Source organism: Anopheles funestus, chromosome 3RL, assembly GCF_943734845.2.
Source record: "Anopheles funestus chromosome 3RL, idAnoFuneDA-416_04, whole genome shotgun sequence".
NCBI lineage: Eukaryota > Metazoa > Arthropoda > Insecta > Diptera > Culicidae > Anopheles > Anopheles funestus.
This window is the reverse complement of record NC_064599.1, coordinates 4,126,790-4,150,967: the sequence shown is the minus strand read 5'-3', so window position 1 is coordinate 4,150,967 and position 24,178 is coordinate 4,126,790. Positions and strand designations below refer to the sequence as shown.

The 24,178-nt window shown below is 43.4% G+C and overlaps 1 protein-coding gene and 3 non-coding genes across 4 annotated transcripts; 1 reads left to right on the top strand and 3 right to left on the bottom strand.

Annotated features, from left to right (window-relative positions):
* Positions 1 to 18,421: 18,421 nt before the first annotated feature.
* Trnam-cau (transfer RNA methionine (anticodon CAU)) lies at positions 18,422 to 18,493 on the bottom strand. The gene has a single exon. It is a non-coding gene; the product is annotated as a tRNA-Met (tRNA).
* Positions 18,494 to 19,557: 1,064 nt separating this feature from the next.
* Trnam-cau (transfer RNA methionine (anticodon CAU)) lies at positions 19,558 to 19,630 on the bottom strand. Its single transcript has one exon. It is a non-coding gene; the product is annotated as a tRNA-Met (tRNA).
* A 3,110-nt stretch (positions 19,631 to 22,740) lies between these two features.
* Positions 22,741 to 22,812, bottom strand: Trnam-cau (transfer RNA methionine (anticodon CAU)). Its single transcript has one exon. It is a non-coding gene; the product is annotated as a tRNA-Met (tRNA).
* Positions 22,813 to 23,019: 207 nt separating this feature from the next.
* LOC125772207 (uncharacterized) lies at positions 23,020 to 23,812 on the top strand. The gene is made up of 2 exons (XM_049443665.1): positions 23,020 to 23,133; positions 23,203 to 23,812. Exons 1-2 carry the CDS (start codon positions 23,020 to 23,022, stop codon positions 23,740 to 23,742), a joined length of 654 nt encoding a protein of 217 aa, XP_049299622.1. The 3' UTR covers positions 23,743 to 23,812.
* Positions 23,813 to 24,178: the final 366 nt, after the last annotated feature.

Genomic DNA, 24,178 nt, shown 5'->3' with positions numbered 1-24,178 from the left:
TTCCAACGGGTCTAGCACAGCTATGATTCACAACATTTGAAGAGCTTCTCAAAAGGTGCTACCGACCGTACTTGAAGGTTTACTTTCTATCGAAGCTGATTGCTAGCAAAAAAAACCGATTACACATTTGCAAAAAAAAAACCCTCTCCATCGACCACATGGTGCCACATGAAGGTTTCTGGCCCGGAATGGAATGTTTTACCGGAGAGCACGCGAAAAGTCTCGTGGCTCGTGCTTGTAGGGAGGAATTTGAAAAATGTATCCTGCACCATGTCCAAGTGATGTGTGTGGTGCCAAGCACCTGGCACCTGGACGATTTTTGCCGCAATGGCATAATTGAACGCTCGTGCGCCGAATGACCATGATTGGCGCACGATTGCCCGTAAGAAGATGCGCAATAGTGTAGGGAGGATGGGAATTGGTTGAAGTAGCGTAAGAAGAAAAAACAAAAGCTGTTTGTTGCCATTGTACGTTCAAAGTGTTTTCTGAGGAGTTGTTCGTCAGTTTTGCTAGAAATGCAAGGAGGAAAACCCATTTGAAAAAAAGCGAAGAAACGACAGCAAAAGAACTGTTCCTTCTTTTGGGGGTGGATGGGGGATTAGTTCTACAGGTGAATCACGTTAAGCGGAGAACGGTCGCATTAACTTCTGTAACGAGCGTCAGTCCGATTGCCTCGGTCTCGAAACTCATTCCCACGAGGAAGGTTCTGACGCGAGCAAACGTGTTGAGTCAGGAATCTTAGTTGGGGCGTTGAAAGCGTCGTCAAGTGTTTACATGCAGTTGTTCAAGCGAAACGAGCCATTAAATGACAATGGCATTGCGTCTGTGGAACCCGGACACCGAATGGACCAAAACCGAGCCAAACGCCAATCGACAGTTGTCAAGTGACACGAATGGAAGGAAGGTACGTTGGTCGTTTGCGTTTGGGCTGGGTGATGCTTCAGATGGTGCGTTGTACCTGTTGTACCCGTGCAGCACCAATTAACCTTTCGTTTCGAAGAAAATTGAACGTGTGTCGTTAAGCCTTCCCCCTGGCCCGGGGGGGGGGGAGATGTTAAGAAAGTGGATTGGTAATTATAGCAGCGAGGGTTAACATCCGTTTATAGTAAGCAAATCTTGTTTTACCATACGATACAAACTTAGGAGGTGGAGTGGAATATACATATACAAAACGGAGTGGAACATATACATATAATGCTTCTACTCACATTTCCCTTAACTCGCAAAAAAAAAACAAAAGGATCGAACTCACATAAAACACAATTCTTTAGCATCTTTGATCACATTCCACCATTGCGTTCCGAGTATAGCACGAAACACCTATCAACGGATTCGGACGGTTCGATGTGGCAGCTGCAGTAAAGCCATCGTGACCTGAGCTCACGCACCAACCATCGAGTCAACAGCATTCCTACGGGTAGCGAACGAACCAGCACGAGTACGTCGTTCGTCGTTTTTACAGCCCCGGGAAGGATCGAATTGCATCCGATTGCATTGATTATCGTCACACCTGAACACGCTGTCGCTACTAAGCTGTAACGTGGGGCACGTTAGCGTGAGTGCAGCGGGTTCGTTGTCACTACACCGCACCAAGTCTTTCGTCCAAAGTACGAAGACCGGAGCATAAAATCAGCGTTTTGCTGCTGAGCGACAACCGAACCGGGGGTGGGTGTATGGCGGGGTCCATCGTTACGCACCGGCAGCAAATTTCATGATCATTACGAGGTCATTAAAGTCTGTGTATAATATATAAATTTTTGGCTCCCCCCACCTTAATTGATGTTACTTAATATAATTAAGTTTAAATAATTGGCGCAAGCCGCAGCACCGGTGTGTCGGAAATGTTCCCAGTTTTCGTGGTTTTTGGGGTGTCGAGTTGTTTTCGCTCTGTACGGCAATCAGGTTACAATCGTTTGTGGTGTTTCCCCACCCGATGGCCGTGGAAGAGCTGGTATGTTTCTTAATTTTATTAGCTTCCGAACCATAATTTTGGAGGGGACTATTTTATACCACGAGAATTTGAGAGTATCTGCCCACCAGTTCTGGAGCGGCACGTTGACAATCGGGCGGCATAAGAACGCTTTTTTTGGGTTCTTTCAGAACGAGACACAATTAATGAAATTTAAGTAGAGGGTTACTTTTAGCCGCTGCATCGTTACGCATTTGTTACACTTTGGTAGTAAAATTATCATTTTAGCCATTTTTTTTCTTGGAGTGATAGCGGCTAATGCATTATTCAAATTGTTTTGCCAATTATGAATTTTAATGTTTAAAGATTCGGCTTTCAATCGCACTCTTTGAATTTTATGACACAAACAAAATTGCATACTTCATATAATTGTATTAGTTTTTCAGGTTAGTATCTCTGTTGAACAAGAATTATAAATAAAATATTTTAAAAATATTACAAATTTTATTCCTCAATTTTCCAAGGAGTAAAAATACTCTTTTTAATAACGGAAAAAAATCATTTCGTGTTGTACGAGATTGCAACATTTTATTTCATCCATGAAGGTACAATGCAACATTAGCTTCTCGTAGACCATGAGCATGGATCAAACCATAAGTCAGATTCAGTCGCTAAAAAGGAATCGATCGTGAAAAGCCACAAAAAAGTTGCTTTCACGAATCGAATCCCAAACCCCGGGAATGGATACATCGCAAAACACATAAACATTTCAACGCATTAGTCCCCCCCAAAAAAAAACACAAAAACATATTCTGTGATATTTCTTCCTCATCTCACCGGTACGAATCGGTGCATCTTTTGTAAAATGTGTGGTTAGTCCTAAATCTTGTTGCACATACACAAAAAAAATAGCAGGATCGCTCCAAAATCGCTGGTGTGCCGCGTTTCGCGAGCTAGTTTTATAGTTCATAAATAACCGTTTCTCCACGCTCCATGTGCGATCGATGATCGATCGGTTTGATCTTTCTCGGAATGGAACCAAACAAGGGGAAGTAAAAAGGAAAAAAAAAATCAGATCAGAGCAACATGTTCGATCCGTCCGTTCGCGTGGTCTACGCTAGTAAAGGGAAAGGTAGGAGTGAAATCATACACGTTCCACGCGATTTGTAGGACTTTTTGGTTGGCCGAGACGCGCACACCGTGCGTTCCAACCAACGGAAGTTTAGAATTCAATAGAACTATAATTTTTATCGCTAGCAATCCTAAATCATCTTGATGGTTTACAAAAGAGCAACAAAAGTTAAGCTTACCCAGGAAAGCTTTGCAGCTGCCCTGGAGGATAATAATTTAGGCAAGTTTGCAAAACGCTTTATATGGCCGTTTTTGTTCGTTGTGTGAAAAATGACATTCGGAAAAATGGTATGGATGGCTTTTGGTGCAGGTGCAAAATATCAGACAAACAATGGAGCGCCGAATGCTGAACTGAATCTATTGGTTACTCAAATGCGAATAGCATGTGTGTAAGCTTTTGTGTGCAAATTTTGTTGTGAAATATGTACTTAAATTGGTGTAAGTAAAATCCAAAAACCCTCTAAAACCTAAAAAAATAGAATCTAAAATAAATAAAAACCCAATATGATAATGAAATTATAAAAGAAAACAACAGTTGTAACAAGAAAACCAAAAAACGTGTGAGATTCACAAAAAAGTGATTTAATTTGAAACAAAATAAAATAAAATAAAAAAGGGAACAAATCTCTGGTGACTACTGTTTGGATTTTTCCCATGATAACATACTCAGCTTGTGTGCTTACTGATATGTTTTTATTCTTCCTTTATCATGACCACCATTAGTTGGCTCGGTCACAGATTCAATCCTCCATACGGCGAACATCCTTGTTTGCCATTTGCAGCTCGATATTGGTCCATTATTAATTCAATTTTATGAACATTAAATTGCAACGTCGGACGAGACGTTTTTTGCCATCGTTGTCGCAAGCCACCGTCGAAGCAAGGACACCGAAGCGTGCACACATCGTACAGGATGTTACGCTTTCTAGTTCGGTGGTTTCGGGATTGGAGACCGCCGACCGATTGCCATCCGGGCCACCATCATGCTTCCTCGGTGGTCCGATTACAATTAAAACGTTCCCGGGGTTTGGTTCGGGATTTGCTTCCACTTTTTGCTCCTCACCCGTTTGGCTTCCGAGTCCGTGCGGTTTGATGTCGACGTCGACTACGATCGCGACGACAGCGACTCACGACAGCAGCAGGAGGGCATCCGGGCGGCCACGAATTCGCGATGCCACGATCTCACCTCCACCCGCCACGCGCACACTGTGACACACACACACACCATGTGCGGCACAAATAAAATGCAATTCCGAAACGAAATAATTAACTCAAATAGTCAATAAAAGATTTATGCTCCCGATAGCGGCGGGCGCCTCTTTTTGCCGACTGCGCGAGCACTTCAATTGATTAGACCGGTGAGCTTCGATCGGCTTCGATGTTCCCACCCAGGCAGTTGGCTCCCGTATGGCAACCGAGCCCAGCATCGTACCGTGGAACCGCGAGACCACGCAGTAGCTATAGACGTCGTGAGGTGAGGTTCGGTTGGGAAAAGCCCCTCGTAAGAACGACGACAACCACATGATCATGATCATGATTATGATAATTTCGTAATTGTATAAGATTTAATTCGTTTATATTTATGTTTATTTGCTTTTTATGAGATCGATCGAGCGATAAGGGCGCGTTCGCCATTCCATTCCGGTTGTGTACTGTCACCGGAGCATCGAGCGAACGCCACGACATCCTCTTGCGATCTGGGAGACTTCGCCGGTGGCACATCCGCTTGGCGAAAAGCGGCCGTGGGTAAATCCGCATGGTGATACAAATTGATAACCGGTGGGTTTGGGGCATCCTCGGGGTGGTCCGCGCTGAATCGAACTGCAGTTGCAGTTTTACGACATCGTTAGCATTGGCTTAAGGTCTATCGATGAGGTTGTTTTTTAATGGACGCTTCATCAAAAGGATTATTGTAGGTACACATTACAAGAAGGAAAAAACAAAGAAAATGCATTTGAAGAATTGGAAAGAACTTGTTTGATTTAATAAAATAATTACATTAAAGCGAGATTTGCATAGTAGTTGATAGATTCCCAGCTTTATCCAATGCCGATCGTCCACTAAACGATCAGTAAATAGTTTTATCCCTTCTATTTGTAAAATTCTCAAACGTTCAATCGGAATCTTGTTACTACTCGTCCATAAATAACATCCGGCTTAAGTCTTGTTTTAATAGTAGTTTTTCATCCCAGTCTCAGGACGCTCGTTTGATGGCAAGGGTCGGATTCACCCACCCTCTAATCGATTGCGCGAATCGCAAGTTCAGAAGTTCGACGACGAGAGTGTGTCTTGTCTGCCTTTTTTGTCTTCAGTTCTCCATCAAGCGCAATCTCGGAGGCACGCGCGATGCCCAAAGTTTACCACTTTCCCAGGCTGTCCCGAGGCAGCCACACGGCATGATTGTAATCTGCTTTTCTTTCACTCCCTCCCGGGGGAGGGGGGGGGAGGAGAAACATTACTTAGTTGGCCTTACCTTGATCTTGCTGTTTTTTTTTGTGTTTCTTGCTTCAAATCGATCGTAAGCGCTGCCTTTGGTAATAATCGACATTATTGCTGTTTTTCACCAAGTGGAAAGTGTTGCTAAGCTTGACCAAGCTATGTGTTCCGTTTTCGATTGAAAGTCACTGGTGTCGGTGGGTTGAATCTGGTGAAGGAAACTTCTTATGACCGCAAAATTGTGCCACAAGGCCACGAGGTGTTGAGAGAGGCTGGTGGAAAATAAAATAAATGCAATCATACCGCTAACGAAGGGTATCACAATTTAATGAAGGAACATGTTTATAGCTTCTGATTTGGTATGAGGAAGGATTAGATTCGTTAGGAATGTAATTGAAATGCAATTTAGCGAATGAGTGGCATTTAATGCATTTCTCTTTAAGTTATCGTTTTAGATTAAATTTTCCAATAAATTGTTTTTGGAACCGGTTGAAGCATTTTCTGACAAAATTATTATTTTTTTTAACTATTTTATTTTAGTGATATTTAAAGATATTATAAATAATTTTATCAACAAATTCTTCAGAGAAGAGAATGAAGAAATACTCGTGAATATTCCATTCAATTATATAATAAGTAAATAAAGTCTTCTCGCAACACAAAATAATTTTGAAGATATTTTTCTCAGAATTATTGTTACAGTTTTCTTCAAATTAAAAATTGTTGGAAAATTTACTTGAATTTGCGTATGATTACACGTGTCAATGAGCAATCAAAGTGAGCTTAAGCCAAGGGTAATGAAATGGAATTGATTTTTCACAGTAAAAGATCACGCAAAAACCCGGAGTGTAACATTTTTCAATTAAACTAATAACCCAACGAAAGCCCCCCAAAAAGACGAGCTACCGATATCATCAAGGCGTCCGATTTCGGTCGGTTATTTTCATCCGTCACCACCGGAAATCACGGTCTACCCTTCCGGCGCCAAATCACACACACACGCACGGGGTGGAAATTGGGAGAAAAGAAGGAAAGGGTGGTGCCAAGGGGCGATGTGGGTATCATACGTGATTTATGGTCATGCTGCTATGGACGTTCAAATACGAAAATGTTAACGTGCCGCAAGCACAAAAAGAAGCCCGGTAGGTTCCAATTTCGCTGCGGGTATATTGTTTGCTTAGCAAATTGGACCTCCGCGTACCGTAGTTTTTTTTGGTGTGTGGTGAAGAGTCGCTCGGTCGGTGGTAATTTTCCCGGGACGGATCTTCATTCGCCCAGAGTTGGGCTATTAAAATTTCCCATAAATCATAAAACCCGGTTGACCGATTGACCGCCCCTCTGCCGGCTCTTACCGAATCCCTCACACGGGTACCCCCGCAACCGTCCTTGGTGGACGATGATCATAGGTTTGCATGATTTAGAGGGCACCGTGCTAAGACGCATCTCCAGAGTTTCAAAAAAACAGGGTAGAGAGAAGATTAGCTTTCCACCCCTTACTATTCCAAGTATGGCAAAGCCGTCCCGTGGACACGTACGCGTAGCTTAAAAGGGTTTGGCACTCGCGGGGGTCGAAGTGAAACAATTAGAAGCCGATGGAGCCTGGAGTTTAAGGTTGTTCGGGAGGGGTATGTGTGCGGATTTGGTTCCAAATTTGACGGCTAATGTGGGGTGTGTGCAGGGTCATCTCTGTCCCAGGTTTAACCCATCATCGGTTCCGTTGGGCTTCGGGGGAAAAACACGGCGAAACGGAACGAAATGCTAATGAGCATTAAATCATACGTGGTGAAGTCCCGTGCGGTCGTTTTGTGCCGCGTTGTGGGAGGCACCCGGTGACCGGCACCGGAACCTAACGTTTGCTAGCTTTTCTGAACCTGTGATTAAAGGGAAGAGCGTATCGTTTGTGCTTGCCTGCGCGTCTTTTTGCTACTTTGTGCTGCTGCCAAAGGTCATCGGCAGAAGGGTAATATGGCGCTGGTAACTATCACCTACTTGCATCTTGAAATATTGCCGCAGTTGCACAGAGGATCTTACTGAGGCAAGAAAAAGACTAAAAGTTGATGAAAAATGAGCTCAAAATTAAATTTATTATATTTTTGACGTATATCGCTCGAAGAAATGATATGTATTTTAGAGGAAAAGATTTGATATTTTTAGTATCCTGTTGTGCAGAAATGTTGAAGTTTTATTATTTATTTAGATTTTTCGAGGTGAATTCAGAAGAAGAGGTGAATTCATTTTGAAGATGTACATTAAAATATACTTAATTGAATGTTCCAAAATAATTCTTGGTAGAAAAAAAACGTTTCAAGATTATCTCCTTGACGCCATCAACTCTGGTCCATAAACTTGTCTTACGATGCGTTGGGGTTAATAAAGTCATTCCCTTGAACGCTCCAAAACGTGTCGAGCAAAGGCGAACTTTTCGATGTCCTTTGGGGATGTTTCAGCTGCACAATTTTACACGCCCAGCCAATTTTACGACACTCAACCCCAGGAAAGCCAAACTTTAATGCCGGAAGGTTTTGCTGAGCTCGAGTCTCAGGTGGAGTCCGATCATTAGACTTTAAAATCCATTTACCTCCCGGAAAGGAAACCGGGACGAGAACCTCCACAATTCTACCGCTCACGCCGTGTCTTTCCAGTGGACGGAAATGGTCGGAAGGAAACACCCACTCGCATGTCTTGCGAGTGAGTAAATTTGATAATTCCATCTATTCTAATGGATGCTGCCAAAAAACCCTGGATGGTGGATGGCAGCTGGTGGCAGTGACTCTAATCAAATCGTATCCTCCAAGAAAAAAAACGGATGACCGACCTTCACGTTGACTTTCGGGCGTATGTAAATTTGATAATTGCATTGCAGCGATCAGTGGCAGGCGGGTATTTCGTAAACAAAAAGCGTCCGACCCAAAACCCAGACGAAGATAATGATCGGTTTTCAGGTTTCGAGACCGTCGGCGATCGCCAACCAAACCTACCTCCCGGGGGCGACAAATGCATCACGGGATGAGAGTGCGCCCCGGTTGACGATCGGTTTCATTGGAATGGGATACTTTTGGGCTGTTGTTGTTATTTTTCCAGCCAACCCGGCAGAAAGATGCATCGCAAATCGCGATGGCCTAGTGGTCCAGTCATGGTTATGTTTTTATTTTCCAGTTTTTTTTTTGCAAAAAGAAGAACGAAACAAGCCACCCATACATTCGCAACGTACGGGACGGCCTTTTCTTAGTAGCAATTTCGTACAGCTTTGGATGCATTGGAAGCGCGGATTTCTGTTTTTTTGATTATTTTGGTGCAGTTCTGTCTGTATCTCATTACGTTCCAAGGTCCCCCCGGAAACCTCACAGAACTGTTCCTACTGTACATAGTTCAAATGAGATCCACCCATCCAAAAAGCCGCTGGAAAGGAAGAGGCAAACCTCGAAAAAAAAAAAACGCTCGCGGTCAGATTTGTGTGTACCGAAAGGAGACTCTCGTCCATCGACACCTGCAAAATCGTGTTGGATGGATGGCACCCGGAGCGTGGGACTGGAACCGGGCCTCACCGGGCGAGTGCTATTTGCCTTTCCAGGGTGCTAGAGGTGGGAGGTCTCGTTCGGGAATATCCGGACCTGAGATGATTATTATTATTACCCCTCGGTCTGCTCTAGGAACGTGTGTCACGGCAGAGTTGATTTTAGTGCGAGGTAGATTCTTCGCGATGTCCAAAATCCGAGCAACTTACGAATTGATCGGATTGTTTTGAATCTCTCGACACGGGACGGAGGATAAAAGGTTGGTGGAAGCAAAAACAACCTAAACGAGTTAAATGAACGGACGCTTAAAAACGTATTAACCCACAAAATGGGCACAACGGAATCGGCACGGTGCATTCCAAGAAGACGCATTTGCTTTTTCGAGAGTTCCTCTTCACGAGAGAGTGTTATAATTTCTGGAGATGGTAAGTTGGGTTTGGGTTTTGTCTTGTGCGAACCTGTTTGTTCCTGTTCCGTTTAGAAGATTGGCGAGTTCGTTGCATTTCGATGGGGGAAGGAATCTAATCAGGAGCCTGCGCTTAGCCACGGTGTTTATGAGGTGCAGCTGTCTTTTTCGTTAATTGACGCGCTATGCATAGGTTTCTGCAAATTGATTTTTGGGGATTTTTTTCTGGCAAGAAGATCACTCTAAAGATGATGCAAAAATGATTGTTTTCAGTTTTGAGTTTGGTTTGGTTTGGTTGCAGCTTCAAAAAGAGGTGAATTTAAAATTTTATTTTCGAAATATTAAAATAATTCTTTAGCTACCTACAATCTCAAATTTTGATTTCCAATGTTTTTTAGAAAAAAAAAAATATAAACTCTAAATAATCATCCAAAAATACTACTCAATATCGCTTCTTGCCTTCCAACGCCACTCTTATTTCTCCAATTTCCATTTACCCATTTCGTTAGCATATCCTTCGAAATCCTGTTAGAACTAGCAGCAAAACATGACTTATTGGCAGTCATTAATTTATTCCACTCACCACCTACCCGTGCACACTCTCCTGCAATCGCATCAGTCCCATACGATCTCGTGCGAATGCTTGCAAACAACGTGTCACGTACGACAGCAGGATGGAAAATAAATTAATCCACCACCGCGTTTGCGCGTGTAGATCACTCGCTGCTGTTTCCAATTCGTGCACTTTCCATAAATCAATCTCATCGGCAAACGGACCGTTACAGGATGCACCGCCCAGTTAAATTTGCGAGCAAACAAAAAAAATCACTCCGCAGCGGCATGTCCGAATCGCTTTTCCTAATGGATTGTCGGCGAACTCGATTAGCAGTGCTGGGAATCGACCGAGTGGCCCTTACAAAATTATACTATCTCCCCTCGCCCCAGATCAAAAGGTTGCATTACATACTGGAATGTTCCAGTCATATTTATAGTGCAGAGAGATCCTTTCTGGCGATCACCCACCGAAGACGGGTACGAATGAAATCACGTAATTTATAAATGCATTCGAAATGACTACTTGCGGTACTGCGGCTGCGTGCTCACTCCTCCCCCCAAAAGCCGGGATTGAAGTCACGAACTTTCGGACCTTCGACTCGAACACGATCAAATGGTGCAGGTCGTCAGGCAGTCTCTCGCTGTGTGTGCACAAAAGGGCTTGATCTTTCCGGGCGAAGGGACGGTTTGGGGAATGCTGTAAAGCACCTGGTGGCACAGGTTGTCCGGCATGCATCAGTCATTCGGGTCAACAATTGCATCGCTAGGCGCTCTGTGAGCAAATAGTTGTATCTTTACACGCGTAAATGTTTCGCTGTCTAAAGCACTTTGGCGAACTATAAATAATAATGAGACGTGCAGACGGCGGGCTGGATGAAGTGGCAGGATGTGGAGGAGGATGAATTCATGGGCAGAGCTTGAAAGGCGGGGATGTAAGGTTCTGCACCCTGCACCGTCAGAGCTGTCAGTATCCCGCTGGTGTACGGCGAGGTGTAGCAGTTTTACGGCAGCTGTAATGTTCGATTGGCTTCGTTGAAAGATATGGAGGTTGGGTCGATCTTGATGCATCTCTTTGAAGTTTAGTGGTCTAAAATTTTATTGCAGAAAAAGTTAATCTTTTGCGAGCAAAACGCCTGACGGGGTTTAGCTCAAGGTGGATTTGAAAAATGTATAAAATGTTGGTCAAATATTTATGATTTATTCTTGTGATCTTCTGCAAACATTTTACATTTTTAGTTTACTCTGTACCGAAGTAATATCAAAATGGTTGAAAATCACCAACTTCAAGGATTTTTTGCGATTGTTTGATTATAAAAATTATTCATATAAATTGATATAAATCTAAAGCTACCATTTGCTTGAAATTTCATAGTGTCCGGAGACATAGCTCAAGTGTTCTTTCGCTGTTCTCATCACTTGAAAGGTGATCAGTTTTCCCATTGCTACGAGGTATCGATCACACGTTACGACAGCACACACCGATAAGATCAGCCCTTCGAATCCGTTCACACCAACCACAGCAGAATCAAACCAATGCACACGGGTAATTTATTTACGTGCCTTTTTCTGTCCTCTTCTTCAAACCGAGCTGTCAACGTTTACGCAGCTTCCGGTTGACATGGCGGCCATTGTTCAAACGATCGATCGACGACCAGCCGAGGACCATTACACATTCCCATAAATATCGATCGATCGACTTAGGGCGGGTGTGCCGCCCAGGATGTGCATGCCAATGGTTCACACACAGTCGTACGCATCAGTGGATCGTGTCGATTGCAGCTGTATCTTCCGCGAGTTGAGAGCAAAGTCTCGCTACACCAGCCTCCAGTGCGAATGGGAACATGGCAACCGGTAACGCGATTTGATCAGTGTCAGACCCCTGTTTTTGCGCCATCGAGACGCGCGCGGCTCGGGAGCAAATGAATAGAAGCATGAGAAAATCGGTTGGAAATCTACACCCGCCAGTCTACCACGTCAACGCATCACCCGGCTGACACGCCGCTGCGGTAGCCGGACGTGATGCTCGCGAATAATGGGCCATGACTTGGCTTCTCGGCTAACCTCACTTTTGAGCTGTCACTAGAAGCGATTATCTTTCACTTGTGATGTTCGTGTGTGTGTGTTTTTTTTTCTTCTCTGTTTAGTTGCTTCCTTTAACGTTCATGATCGAGCAAGAACAATGCAAAGTGAACACAGCCTTTTTTGTGTGCTTTAATTTGTTGGCTGAATTCCGCGCCGCAAGTTGTTTGCTTTTGGTTAGTGGAGTTTTTTGTTGAGTTGATTTTTTTGTAAAAAAATAAAATTGTTTTTTTAATATTATGCTTCATTTTATAACATTGTCAGCATCATTATTTAATATTTTTAATTTAGATAACATTAAATGTGAAAGAATTTTAGACAGCAAAATTGGACCTCATTTCTTTAAGCACATTTTTGCACTAAATATATTGTTTTTTTCTTTCTGAGTTTTTATTGGTTCTACAGCGTTCTTTTTGAAACAAAACACAAAAGCCGCACATTATGTCGAACACCTAAAATTAGTTCCAAATTTATGACTCTCTGTTTAAGAGAGATTCAATCCAATCAAACCCCAAAAAAACGACTGCAGTACAGATTATCTGCAATCACGATTAAACTCAACACCTGCATCTACCACATCATCACACCAGCCGAATCAAGAACAAGCCTCAAACTATTACCATTACCAGGTTCAATAATGGTTGTTTGAGGTATATGAAAAAAAAACCCATTTCTTCCCCGTACGAAAAATTGTGGACAAACACTCTTGCCGAAATGGCGGTATTGTACCGGGGAGTAACAAATTTGCAGTCGATCAACAACATCTCACCGTGTGTGGGGGGGCCCATGGGAACCGGTTTTTGACGCGCGTACGCAAGACGCATCCGTTTCCACCGATATCGATCGAAGATTTATCGGGCAACATATTGAAAATTAAATTCAATTTTCCACCGATCCCACATCCGCCGATTCGAATGGAGTGTGTGTGGGGGGGTTGGTTAAACATGGAAGGGCAAGGAGAGTGATTATGTTTACATAACGTAACCGAAGCGCGTTGTCTCGTGATCAAACGATCGTGAAGTTGGAGCCCTTGAGTAAAAAAAGGGTTTCGCATAAAGTGCATAAATTTGATCGCTCTGGATCATCCGTCGAAAACTGCGAACTTGCGAACATCGTAACACCCCATGAACCGCGTAGCTTTAGTTGGAATTAAAATGGTAAAAAACAATAAGAAAAAAAAACGCTACAGACGCATGTTGATCGTGATCCTGTTATTATAAGCTAATGTTTTTTTTTGTATAAATCTCCCTCCAAAAAACCCAAACGAAGGATGAAGAGCTGAGTGGGAAAAAGTAAATAACAAAAGGCAAATTAGATCCCTGTTGTAAGATTTATAGATTTTTATTCAATTTATGAAAACGGTCCGATGGCGTCCGGCGGTAGATTAACTAATACACATAACCACGCATCACGAAATCATTCCCATCCTTCTGCGTAGGATTTAACATGATGCTGGAGTTGAGTGGAGTTGGTTTCCGCTCAACTTCCATGCCCTTCCCAAAGACGAAGGCACCAAATTGTACCTTGACGGGACGAGTTTTAGATGCCGAAGGAATGTTTGTGAAGCATTTGTTGTAAATTCTTGTTTGCCCCAAAAAGTTTTTCGGAACTTCCAACTGGAAGCTGTGGTGGAGCAAAATTGAATTTTCAAACCCGCAAGCTTGTGTGAGGGATAAATCAATTTATGCACCAAAGTTCCTTCTCTTTCGCTCTCTGCCACGTTGGGAATTGGCAAAAATCAAAAAAGGATGTTTGAGCAACATTGCCAGCAGGAGAGTTTGATGATGAATTATAATATTAATTAAAATATAATCTACTTTAATAGTTGTGCTCCGAAGGGACAGAACCCCAACACAGAACGGGCGCAGTACGAGTGTTCCCAAATATTTACCCACAAGCGAAACGGCGTAGACAGATTAGCCATCGGCACGGAATGCGCTGGAAATGCGTTCGGGTGCATGTTCACGCGCTCGCCAGAACTGTGGCGGGTTTCAGAGAATTCGGACACGGTTCAGCTGTCCGGCTTGTCGCCGTCAGGTTCCCTCTTTGGTGGGAAACGATGATGAGCTTTAGCGTTTGTTACCCGATTCTACAGGCATGAGACAGGCACGAAGCACCGAAAAGCGTTCTCTGGTTGGGTTTTTGTTTATTTCCCTGTGTTCAGCGTCGTGCCGCGTAGCCTTCGGGCGGTCACGAAAATTGTTTATTTTAGCTAAACATGCCACCACCACGGTACACGACAGTACGCCACGGACATGGGATTTCGAAGAAGTTTTAAATTTGGAATCTTTTCCTTCCTTCCCTTCCTTGTCTGGTTGTTTTGTCGTTTCTTCACAACATCCGCAACCGTGGTTTATTGCGATCGCCATTATCGGTTGTGCGGAAATGGTCGAGACAACGGAACGGGGTTGTATCATTCTACCCAGGGAGTTTTTGGGGATGATGTTTAGATGGTTTTGTTTTTGGGCTGCAAAGCCACACATCCCGGTACAGGAGCTGGACGATTGGCTGGTTTGTTTTCGATTCGCGTAATAAAATAGACGGTTGCTGTTGTTATATCTTGCAGCTGCTGGTTTGGAAGTCGTGATTCTAGCTTAATTCCAAAGTATTCCCAAAGATACACAAATAATGTGAACTGTGGAGATTCGTGTATCTCGAATTTCTGAGTATATGTAATCCGAGTTTAATGTAGTTTATACTTGAAAGTCGTGGAGTCGGAATTCTCATATTATCAGATATAAGATAGGATATTGGATCTCATACATCTTGAGGAGCACCTGCTCGAACGACATTTTCAAAATTGATCTCAAGACTTTGTATCCAATATTTTAAGTGAAGTATTTGATAAAATAAATAAATAAAAGATAATTTTTGAGTTCCAAAATTGTTGGAAATAGATAAAGGATCAAATTATTGTAGGTAAAAAGCTTCACTTTCTCGAATCAAATAATAAACTCCACATTTAACGGCCAACTTTTTCGCATGACCCGAATTAAGTCACTTGGTGATCGAATATTCGAACCCAGGAAGAAATAAATAGATCACTTTATTAGCATAGACTTGAACCCGCAAAACCAAGTCAATGAAATTCACCGGGAGCTCAACAGCGATCAGTGGCCCTTCGTTTGGCAGAAAATTGAAGGAAAGAAAAAAAAACAGCGATACACCAACGAGCGCACGTCAGTCGGATCACGATCACGATGTCCGGACCCGGCGTGCACATAGCAGCACGTCTTGTCCCGTGTCGTTGTCGAGTACCCAGACGCCGGTCCGAATAGCGAGTTCCATCATTAGGCAGGCGGCAACACGCGGCTAATAGATTAAACGATTCGATAGTAATTTATTCCGCGACCCAATCGCCAGACTTGCGGAAATGGGGGTAGATTGAGCCCCCTCAGAGGAAGGTGTGCGTGTATGTGTGGGTGTGTGGCCAATTCGCGAGATCGAAAGCAAGATGGCGCGTCGATGTCTGGTGCCTTTTTGCAAAATGTGTGGTTCGGTGGCCACCCGTCGATTGTCGGCTGTGGATTGCTTTCTGCAGCGCATTTTTGCGAGGACAGATTTATCTATCCTGTTTGGTATCCGCACATACACACAGGCACACCAATGCTTGCATGCCACGATCGGGCGCGACATCGTAATAAATCACCTCGCTAACGACGCCTAATGATTGCAGATAGAGTGTGATTTAGAATATCACTGTTGGCAGTTAGGTGAAAATTAAAAGGTTATTATGCAGTTACCACCGAAAAGGTGCAGGCTGCTGGTGACTTCAACAAACATCCCGTCACAGGGCGCGCGCGTGTGTAGGTTGCATGTTTGCATGAGACATTCGTCCACTATTCCTTTTTATAGGAACAGGGCTCCAGTCGATCGCATTCCGAAGGGCACGATTTTTGGATGATTTTTTTTAAGTTGCTTTTTCCAGAAGGAAAGTGAACGAATGCAGCTTGCGAGCATCCGTGTGGGCGGCACTTTTGCAGTCTGCCAGCAGTTTTCTTTTCTTCGCCTCCTTCTGTTGTTGTTTTTTCCTTCGAACTCCGGACTCTTGAAAGTCACGAAACGAAACTGAGCACAGTTCGCACGGTCCTGTCGATACACGGGGGAGGTTTATGTTTTTTTTTGGGTAGGAGAGTTGCATTGCCGCAGCTGCACTGTGTGTGTTTCGATCGTGGGGAGTTGCATTATGAGAGCGCACGTCACGCTGGGTTTATAATTGCAGGCAAATTGTGATTAATTTGTACATTTGCAGCAGTGAACAGCGCATTCTATCGATTAGGTAGTACGAGCGAAGCGTGCTTCAAGCTAGAGCGCGAAATGTTTCAATTTTATAGCGCATAATGTTGTGCCACAGCTGAAGGACACGTGTAGATGTAATGGTGGAGTTCATTTTCTTGTGAGAGTGTTGAGTGATTGAGGTAAATCAATATATATTTGAAATGATAGGGAACATTCGAACTACACTAGTCAATTTTAGAAGCTTTATTTAACGTGTTATTTCATTATGAAATGAAAAGGTAAACGCATTGAAACTTCGTATTTTAACCCACCTAGAACCGGTTTAAATGTTTTATAATGAATATTGCAATATAATGTTTTACGATTCAGCGTAAGTAATTACAATTGCTTTCTTCACATTCATGATACGTGTATCATACAGGTCGTATAACTCATTGCCATTTACTCCATAACCATTTAATCCTTCGTGTGAACTCTAATTGCGGTGGAATAATTGATTTCTTGTGAAACGCTTGTACCTGTAAATGTTTCGTCTTTTTTCTTCTCCATATTTTACTCGAGAGAAAGTGAAGTTTTTCGTGCCGTACTGCAATCAGGTGCGAATACAAACACCATCCAGTGGTGAGAGTAATGTTCGGGAATGGCGTTTTGTTGCTTGTTGGGCATGTTGTTGTTTTAACAGCTCATGAAACGGAGTTCCGGTCGAACGACTCTCTAAAGCGTGAGATTGCCATAAAACAACGGATATTATTTCATTTATGATTTGTTTTGTTTAAATGTTCGTAGCTGAACATTTCGGGGATTTTATTTATGAATTCGCAGTTTAATGTGTGTTTCTTTTTTTGTATCATTTTGAGATCAGCAAAGAGTAGTTTACTCACGGCAAAACATCAAAGCATCAACGGCATTCGACGGCTACAATTGCAGCGCAAAGTGTATAAACAAAAATTGATTTTTTTTCGGGATAAATATTTTATTCATGAAAATTGTAACACATAAATTTTGCAAGTACCACAGGATGTAGCAAACTAAAGCATTGTAACAAACAAAAAAACTCTTACTCCGCAACACCGTTCTAATTGAATCTTCAAACTTGTTTATATTGTGCCCGTTTAGTTGCCTTTTATTGATTTTTTGCTTTTGCTTTTCGAAACAACACTGTGTAGATGTTTGACGGATTAGCAAAGGGATACATAAAGCAATGAAAAAAGTCTGTTGTTTATTTAATATATTTCTCAACAATCGTTTCTGGGCAGGATCTTCCTTTTGTAAGGAATAAATCAAAGGCTTTTCAAAAGGTATACCTTTGATACTTATAAAACTGCTACAACTTCAACCACTAAAGCTTCAAAGCTCTTGCAAAAGCATAAATTATGGATTGACGTTCGGTAACTACCCGTATCGTAAATGTGCCCCTCTATAAACAGCGGTACGGTTATAATAAAGCAAAAAAAATGAATTTACCATCTAGGAACCGACCGACGGTGGGTGAAATGGTCTCGTGCTGGCCAAACTTCAAACGGACCGACATTTGCGCACGGTTGCCGATTTACTTTTGGAACCTGTCATAAATTATGAGCGGTGGTTCACTCAGATACGCTCTTGATACGTTGCCTTTTGCTCGTAATAAATGAATTTGCAAGCGATTTTCGGCCCGGGCACGGGGTACGGACATCATTTGGCAAAAAGGGATGTTTTCTGTAATTGAAACATCGTTCATTGCATCGAAGCATAAGTTTTGCATTAATCGTACGACAGGCTTACGCGGGCTGGTGGATCAATGGGTTTTTGTTGGTTGGTTTTACATGGCTTGCGATAATGTTTTATGCCGAAAGTGCGTTCAATTTCGTTGTGCCGACAGGGGAGACATTCGTGACGATCGGATTAAAAAAAGCAAATATAGTCAAAGACAAACTAAGCTGAAACAAATTTGCGCAAGGAGCGCGGCGTCATGAGGATGTTTGGGAAACATGAGTCATTTTTAATATTTTTTTTGCTTTTGTGTGTGTTTATTGGATATTATTATTTTTATATACAATGAATGTTTAACGTTGATTTTGATTTTTTAATAATTTTGTATAATATTTACTATCATTTTCCTATATAATGTGATCATTACTCGTAAAAATATTTTCCAGCATCTTTTTTGCTTAGCAGAACGTAGTTTCGATCTACGGACCTCTGGGTTATGGGCCCAGCACGCTTCCACTGCGCCACTCTGCTTCATATCGATTGGCACCGCTATCTTTCCCCAAAAGTTTTATTTACAGCCGCACAGCAAACATTTTAGCGCGTTTGCTTCCATCATACCGGTGTGCGCATGCTCCATTATCTGTTTGCGATCAGGAGAGTGCACACGCGTTTTTTCGGTTTTTAAAAAATAGAGCAAAACCGTGCCGAACAAGGCACGATGTTCTTTTATCAGCGGTCAGACGACGCGTGTTGCCAAAAAGTGCCAAAAAGCGCATTAAATTACACGCGGCCAATCTGATTAAGATAGCCCCGGCTGGATGTGTGCAGGAGATAAGGTCACTCCCTTATTCGGGAGCGTCTGTAAAGATGCTCGGTGAAGGGATCTTTGAGCACTTACGCACTGACAGCTCTTTTAGTTGTCTGGACAAACCTCCAGAATGCTGTCCGTTTTTGGATGGTGCCAAATATTTCGTACGGTTGATGCCGTATGGTAAAAAAGTGTGTTCTCTGCCGTCGTTCCGTAACGCCCACTACCACAGGAACTGTGGCGGGAAAGTGACAGAGGAAGAGAGATCCCTTTGGCATTTGGCAGATGGCCGCATCTTCAAGATGAACCTGAAGGTCCGTGGTAGATTTCACTCACGAACAGAATTTGTCCATTAGAGGTTCAGCTCGAGACCGACGTGCCCGTTATCGTAATCTGACTGGCGAAAACTCGCCGGAGAGCTTGTCTGTCGTGAGGTCGCGAGATAAGAATGTTTCCTTTGCTGTCTTCTCTGCGAGGTTAGATTTTGTCCGATCGGGCAGTTTGGTTGTACTTCATCATCGAATTGCAGGGATTTTTGGAAGTCTTCGGTACAAGACATCGCAAAGCTGTAATGTTTCTAAGCTCGCAAAAGGGGATCATCTCCGACGAAGTAGAGATATCGTTCCAACATTGAATAACTAAAATTAATGACATTGTAAAAATTTTCTGATAACTTGGAAATCCAAATTTTATCGAAAAAAATTAACAAAGATGACAAATTTAAGAACAAGGAAACATTATTCCATAACTAAATGAGCGATGCTCGGTAAAAAGGAGAAAAATTCTCTGCCCCGAGTGAGGATCGAACTCACGACCTTAAGATTATGAGACTTACGCGCTACCGACTGCGCTATCGAGGCTATGCATCAAGGGTGAGCTAGCTTTGCAGCAGATTATTAATTTATCTGCTAAACAAAACCTTCCACTGCACCATTGCCAGAGTTTTTTTTTTCGACCAGAACTTCGACCTACATCACGAGGCGCCCCATGCACAAATCGTGCGGACCAATTTCCAATGTATATAAATTAGATAATAATATGAATAACTCTATAAGGCAACTTGCCTGCCCGGAAACGCAAACGGTGGGGACACAAAACGAGGCAAACTACACGAGAGCCCGGCCACCAGTTCAACCTTTTTCCTTATAATCTCTCCATGGGTCAACTCATGCCGTCTGCCAGCGAGTGGAGACCACGCAAAACCGCATTCGGCGCACGCGGCACCATGCAGGGAAGCCGATCCGCGGCTGCCGTGGAGTCCGTGGCGGGTAGGGAGACGAATAAATCGTGCACACACCGCCATGCTACACCACACTCTGTGAAGTGGTCTCACGATTGTAACCGAGGGCGGGCGTGCGCCCATTCCACCAGCTTGCAAAAAGCCTGGGAAAGAAGATTTGCCCTGTGCCCCAGCCTCCTCAGCCTTCTGCCAAACAGATCAAGTGAATTGCGCTACGCTGAACCGTTCAAGCGCGATGATCTGTGCGAGCTAGCGCGTGCCCCTTTTTTCTGCCCACAGACGGAGAGGTGTGTGCCGTGGCACAAACATACACATATTCGTGTGGTCGATCCTAGATTATAGTTGATTGGGGAAGGAATTGGTTGCGAGAGTGGAGCAGACCAGGGGGTAATTTGAACTTGCTGCCGTAAGTGGCTGGCCCGACATGCTAGTTCCCTGACCTGCAAATACGGGTACCGGTAATCACTTCATCCTGAGCATTGGCTGTTTGCTATGACATTGGTATCTTCGTTTTGGCATGTAGTTGCGAAAAGTGCACAGGGCTTTAAGTGAAACATTTGAGTAAGATAAATGATCACGATCACGTGGTGATCGATAGAAAATTAAATAAAATAATTAAAACTAAAAATAATGAGGTAATTATTAAGAGATTGATAACATTGATTTGCTACAAATATTTATTTTATTACTTTAAAAAAACATTTCTTCAAACACTGTGTGTGTGCTGCGCTTTTGCAACTTCAATCGATCATCTCGTAGTCGTAGCGCGGATCAGTAGTCTTTTTTGTGAGTGATTCATTTCCCATGCTCGAAATCGCAACGGACACACTAAGTCACGTACATGGGCGCTCGATGGCTCCCTGAGACGATATGGCTTGCGCCCGGATCGTGCCATGGCGCTGCTGCTGCTGTGAGCTGAAGCTGTGCGCGCACGCTTCGTACTCGAACGAGACGGAGGCACTCTGATCCTGCCCCATTCAATTTCCATCCGTTTTGGATGGACATAGGGACGAATGTGAGGGTGGCGATGGTCAGAGACAGTCGAGAGTATCGAAGGAGCATAAGGCGCACAACGTTTTTCCCTTTTTCTCTCCTTGTTTTCGCGAACCACCCCTTCCTTGGCGTAATAAAAAACTTCCATTGCACGGATGAATTGATCGAGAAGAGAAAGGTGCATAAGGAGTCATGGGGGAGAAACAAAAAAACAGACCCAAGAAAGGAGTGTAAGGGGTGGCACATTGCAGACACACGCCGGGCAACCACCATCCGGACCCAAAAGCCACCGTGTGCCATTGTTGTTCCAGCGAACACGCGCTGCTTCGCAGACGCGAATGTGCCGCACGAATGGAGGACATGAAGGAACGGATTCCCTTTTCGATCACCGCCAACGATCACTCTAACCGCAGTCCACCTACTTTGTGCCATCCGTTTCTGCACCGTCCCTGCTCCGTGGGTCGGTTTGGTGCAGATCAAAGTTCGATCGAGGAGTGGTCAGCTGGAAGCAAAAGGAAGCCCGGGACGCGTGCAATTTACGAAAGAGCACGAGTCTGGGAACTCGCGAACGCAAAACGTTCTCACGGCCTTTAAGATGACTCGTCTGCTGTTGCCTGCTCGCTCGTTACGTTACGTTCGCTCTTTCGTTCGTTTGCGACTCCCGCCGGACGTACCGTTGCCATCGTGCTGATCCACCGCAGAAGCGCGCCGATATCACTCAAAAGCCGTGCAGCAGATGGAGCCGGATCAACCGGGAAAGGGTGAGGCACCCGAGGTGGATGGGAGAGTCGGTAAGGAATTGAATTTTGTTGTTGCTGGTGCTGCTTTGTATTCTGCGGCTGATGATATTTCGCGGTGGCTTTTCGTGTGTCCACACACAGCCCTTTCCTGCTCGCAAAACCGTCGCCCGACTGCTAGCTTACATCTTTCTACCCTTGTTGTCATTAAGGAGGCTGCGATTTCTTAGGCTCCCGATGGGGAGATTGAGAAAGAGAGCGAACAACGAAACAGGGAGGGGAATGCGAAGGAGATGCTTTATTCGCAACAGCTTTTTTTGTGTGTGTTGTGAGTCGTGGACCCATTTTCTCCGCGCTGATCTTGCGAAACGCGTGTGCTTCGTCCTTTTTTTAAAGTTGGAGCTTTTTGTATGGTTTTTTTCTGTTACCGGTGTTTTTATCCTATTCGCCGAGGTTGCGGTTTTTTTTCTGGCTCTTAAATGTTGTTCGTCCGCAACCGTTTCCTTTGTTAAATTTCTTCCTCTCGCATGGTAACTCTGGTTGCTATGACGGCGACGAAGGTGACTATGAACAAGACGCTTTTTACTTCTTTTACTCGGGATGTATTTCGGCGGATGCTGTCCACGGTTAAAGGTATACCTTCGTGTCGTCGGAAAGCTGCTGCCAACTTCACTGTGGTTTTGGGAAGTACATTTTGCAATTTGCCTTCAGTGATTGTTCAACTTGGTGGTGAGCTTCCAGTTTGGCTGAATGTTACTTTTCGGGGTAGATTCTCACCTTTATAATACAAATACCTGTGATCTGTCACGAGCGTAGTTTTAAGCAATTGTTCGTTGTTGCTATGTATTGGATGTTCTCCGCTCAATTTATTTTGTTTACTAAAAAATATAATTTAATTTTACAATATTATTTAAAATTCAACTTTAAGAAAACAATTTTAAAATGAATCGCCATTGAAGTAATATTCTATTTAAAAAAAGTGATTCTTTTTCTAGTCGGATAGCAGAACGTAGTTTCGATCTACGGACCTCTGGGTTATGGGCCCAGCACGCTTCCACTGCGCCACTCTGCTCTGTGATGCTGAGTGGTCGTTATGGAGAGTTCCAGTTTTGCTGATTTTAAATCGAATCAAAGAAAGCTGGTTGAATTTTCAGTTTTAAACAAGTTCATATTATCATACTTAATCAAAGTACCCATCGTCGAGCTTTTCATTCGTTGCTTCGGTCTTGTACGATTCGTACTGTTTGTACTCAGGTTTTTTTTGAAGGAGCATCATACCATGGCTCCCGGAATGAATTTAATAAGAAGTGTCGGGAAAAAGGTAATTGTGGAGTACGGAGGGCATATCTATTCTATGCCGAAGCAAGACTTTGAGCATGGGTCCCACTCGGATGTGAGAGTTTTTCAATTATTTTAACAATTATCGGTGAGATGTTACATTGTATTCAATTCCTCATTACAGAGACAACCAAGATCTTACGAAAAACAAGAAGAATTTGGCCCAGAACAACACCATCAGAATGTGTCCAAACATGTTGGAGGTGTTGATCACGCACTTTCCGACACGTGTAGTGAGTTAAGTGATTTGAACTTATCCAACGATTATTGCACGTCCAAAGCGACGAACCCGGTACATCCGGTAGTGTCCAGTAGCGCTGCAAAAGTACTTTCGGAACTTAAGGAAGAAGTGACAAGGTTGATTGATGAATCGATACACAAAATTGAACTCGAATGGGTACAGAACTCGAAAACGGTTGCCGATGCGACGTGTGAAGCAGTTCCACCCGAAGCAACGATGGATTCGATCCAATGTGGGGAAGATACCTCCAGAAATCTGCACCCGGATGGTGACCGGGGTCAACTGACGCACAGGGAGCAAAATTTGCAAGTACTTCATACGGAATTGTTTGCAACAAGTAAGCGACAAACGCGGATGAAGCTGCTAAACGAAATTCGTGAGCTTGTGGAGCGTTTAAAGGATATGGAAACGTTGGAAACATAATAGAACTTAGTGTAATGTTTTATTTTGGAACAATTTTAATGTCAGAGAATATACTATGGTACAATGTTGTCTGATGGAATATTGATTTAGATTGTAGGACTGTTGGAGAAGGAATAAAAAATCAGGTCAATCTAGTGAAGTAAGTAGCAGTAAGACATGCCTCTCTCGGTTGGGATTATGGAGTTATGGATCATCAATAGACATTTTTCTATCTTTACTGTGTTATTTATCGAATTGAAAGTCATCGAGTCAAACGTAACATCATCATCCGGTTGGACAAACAGCCGAGTTATACAAAGCTTCAGTTTCTCGAGTGGGATTGTCTTTGTTTGGTGACGATATTGGAACGATTGTAAAGCAAAGGAATCAATATTGACGGCTGGAAGTAACACCCGACATCATCGTCTGGTCGTCTGGCGTAACAAAAATAAACGAA

Coding starts and splice junctions, on each gene's coding strand:
- LOC125772207 (XM_049443665.1), top strand. CDS start 23,020: ATGGCTCCCGGAATGAATTTAATAAGAAGTGTCGGGAAAAAGGTAATT. Junction 23,134..23,202: donor AGCATGGGTCCCACTCGGAT/GTGAGAGTTTTT, acceptor TCCTCATTACAG/AGACAACCAAGATCTTACGA.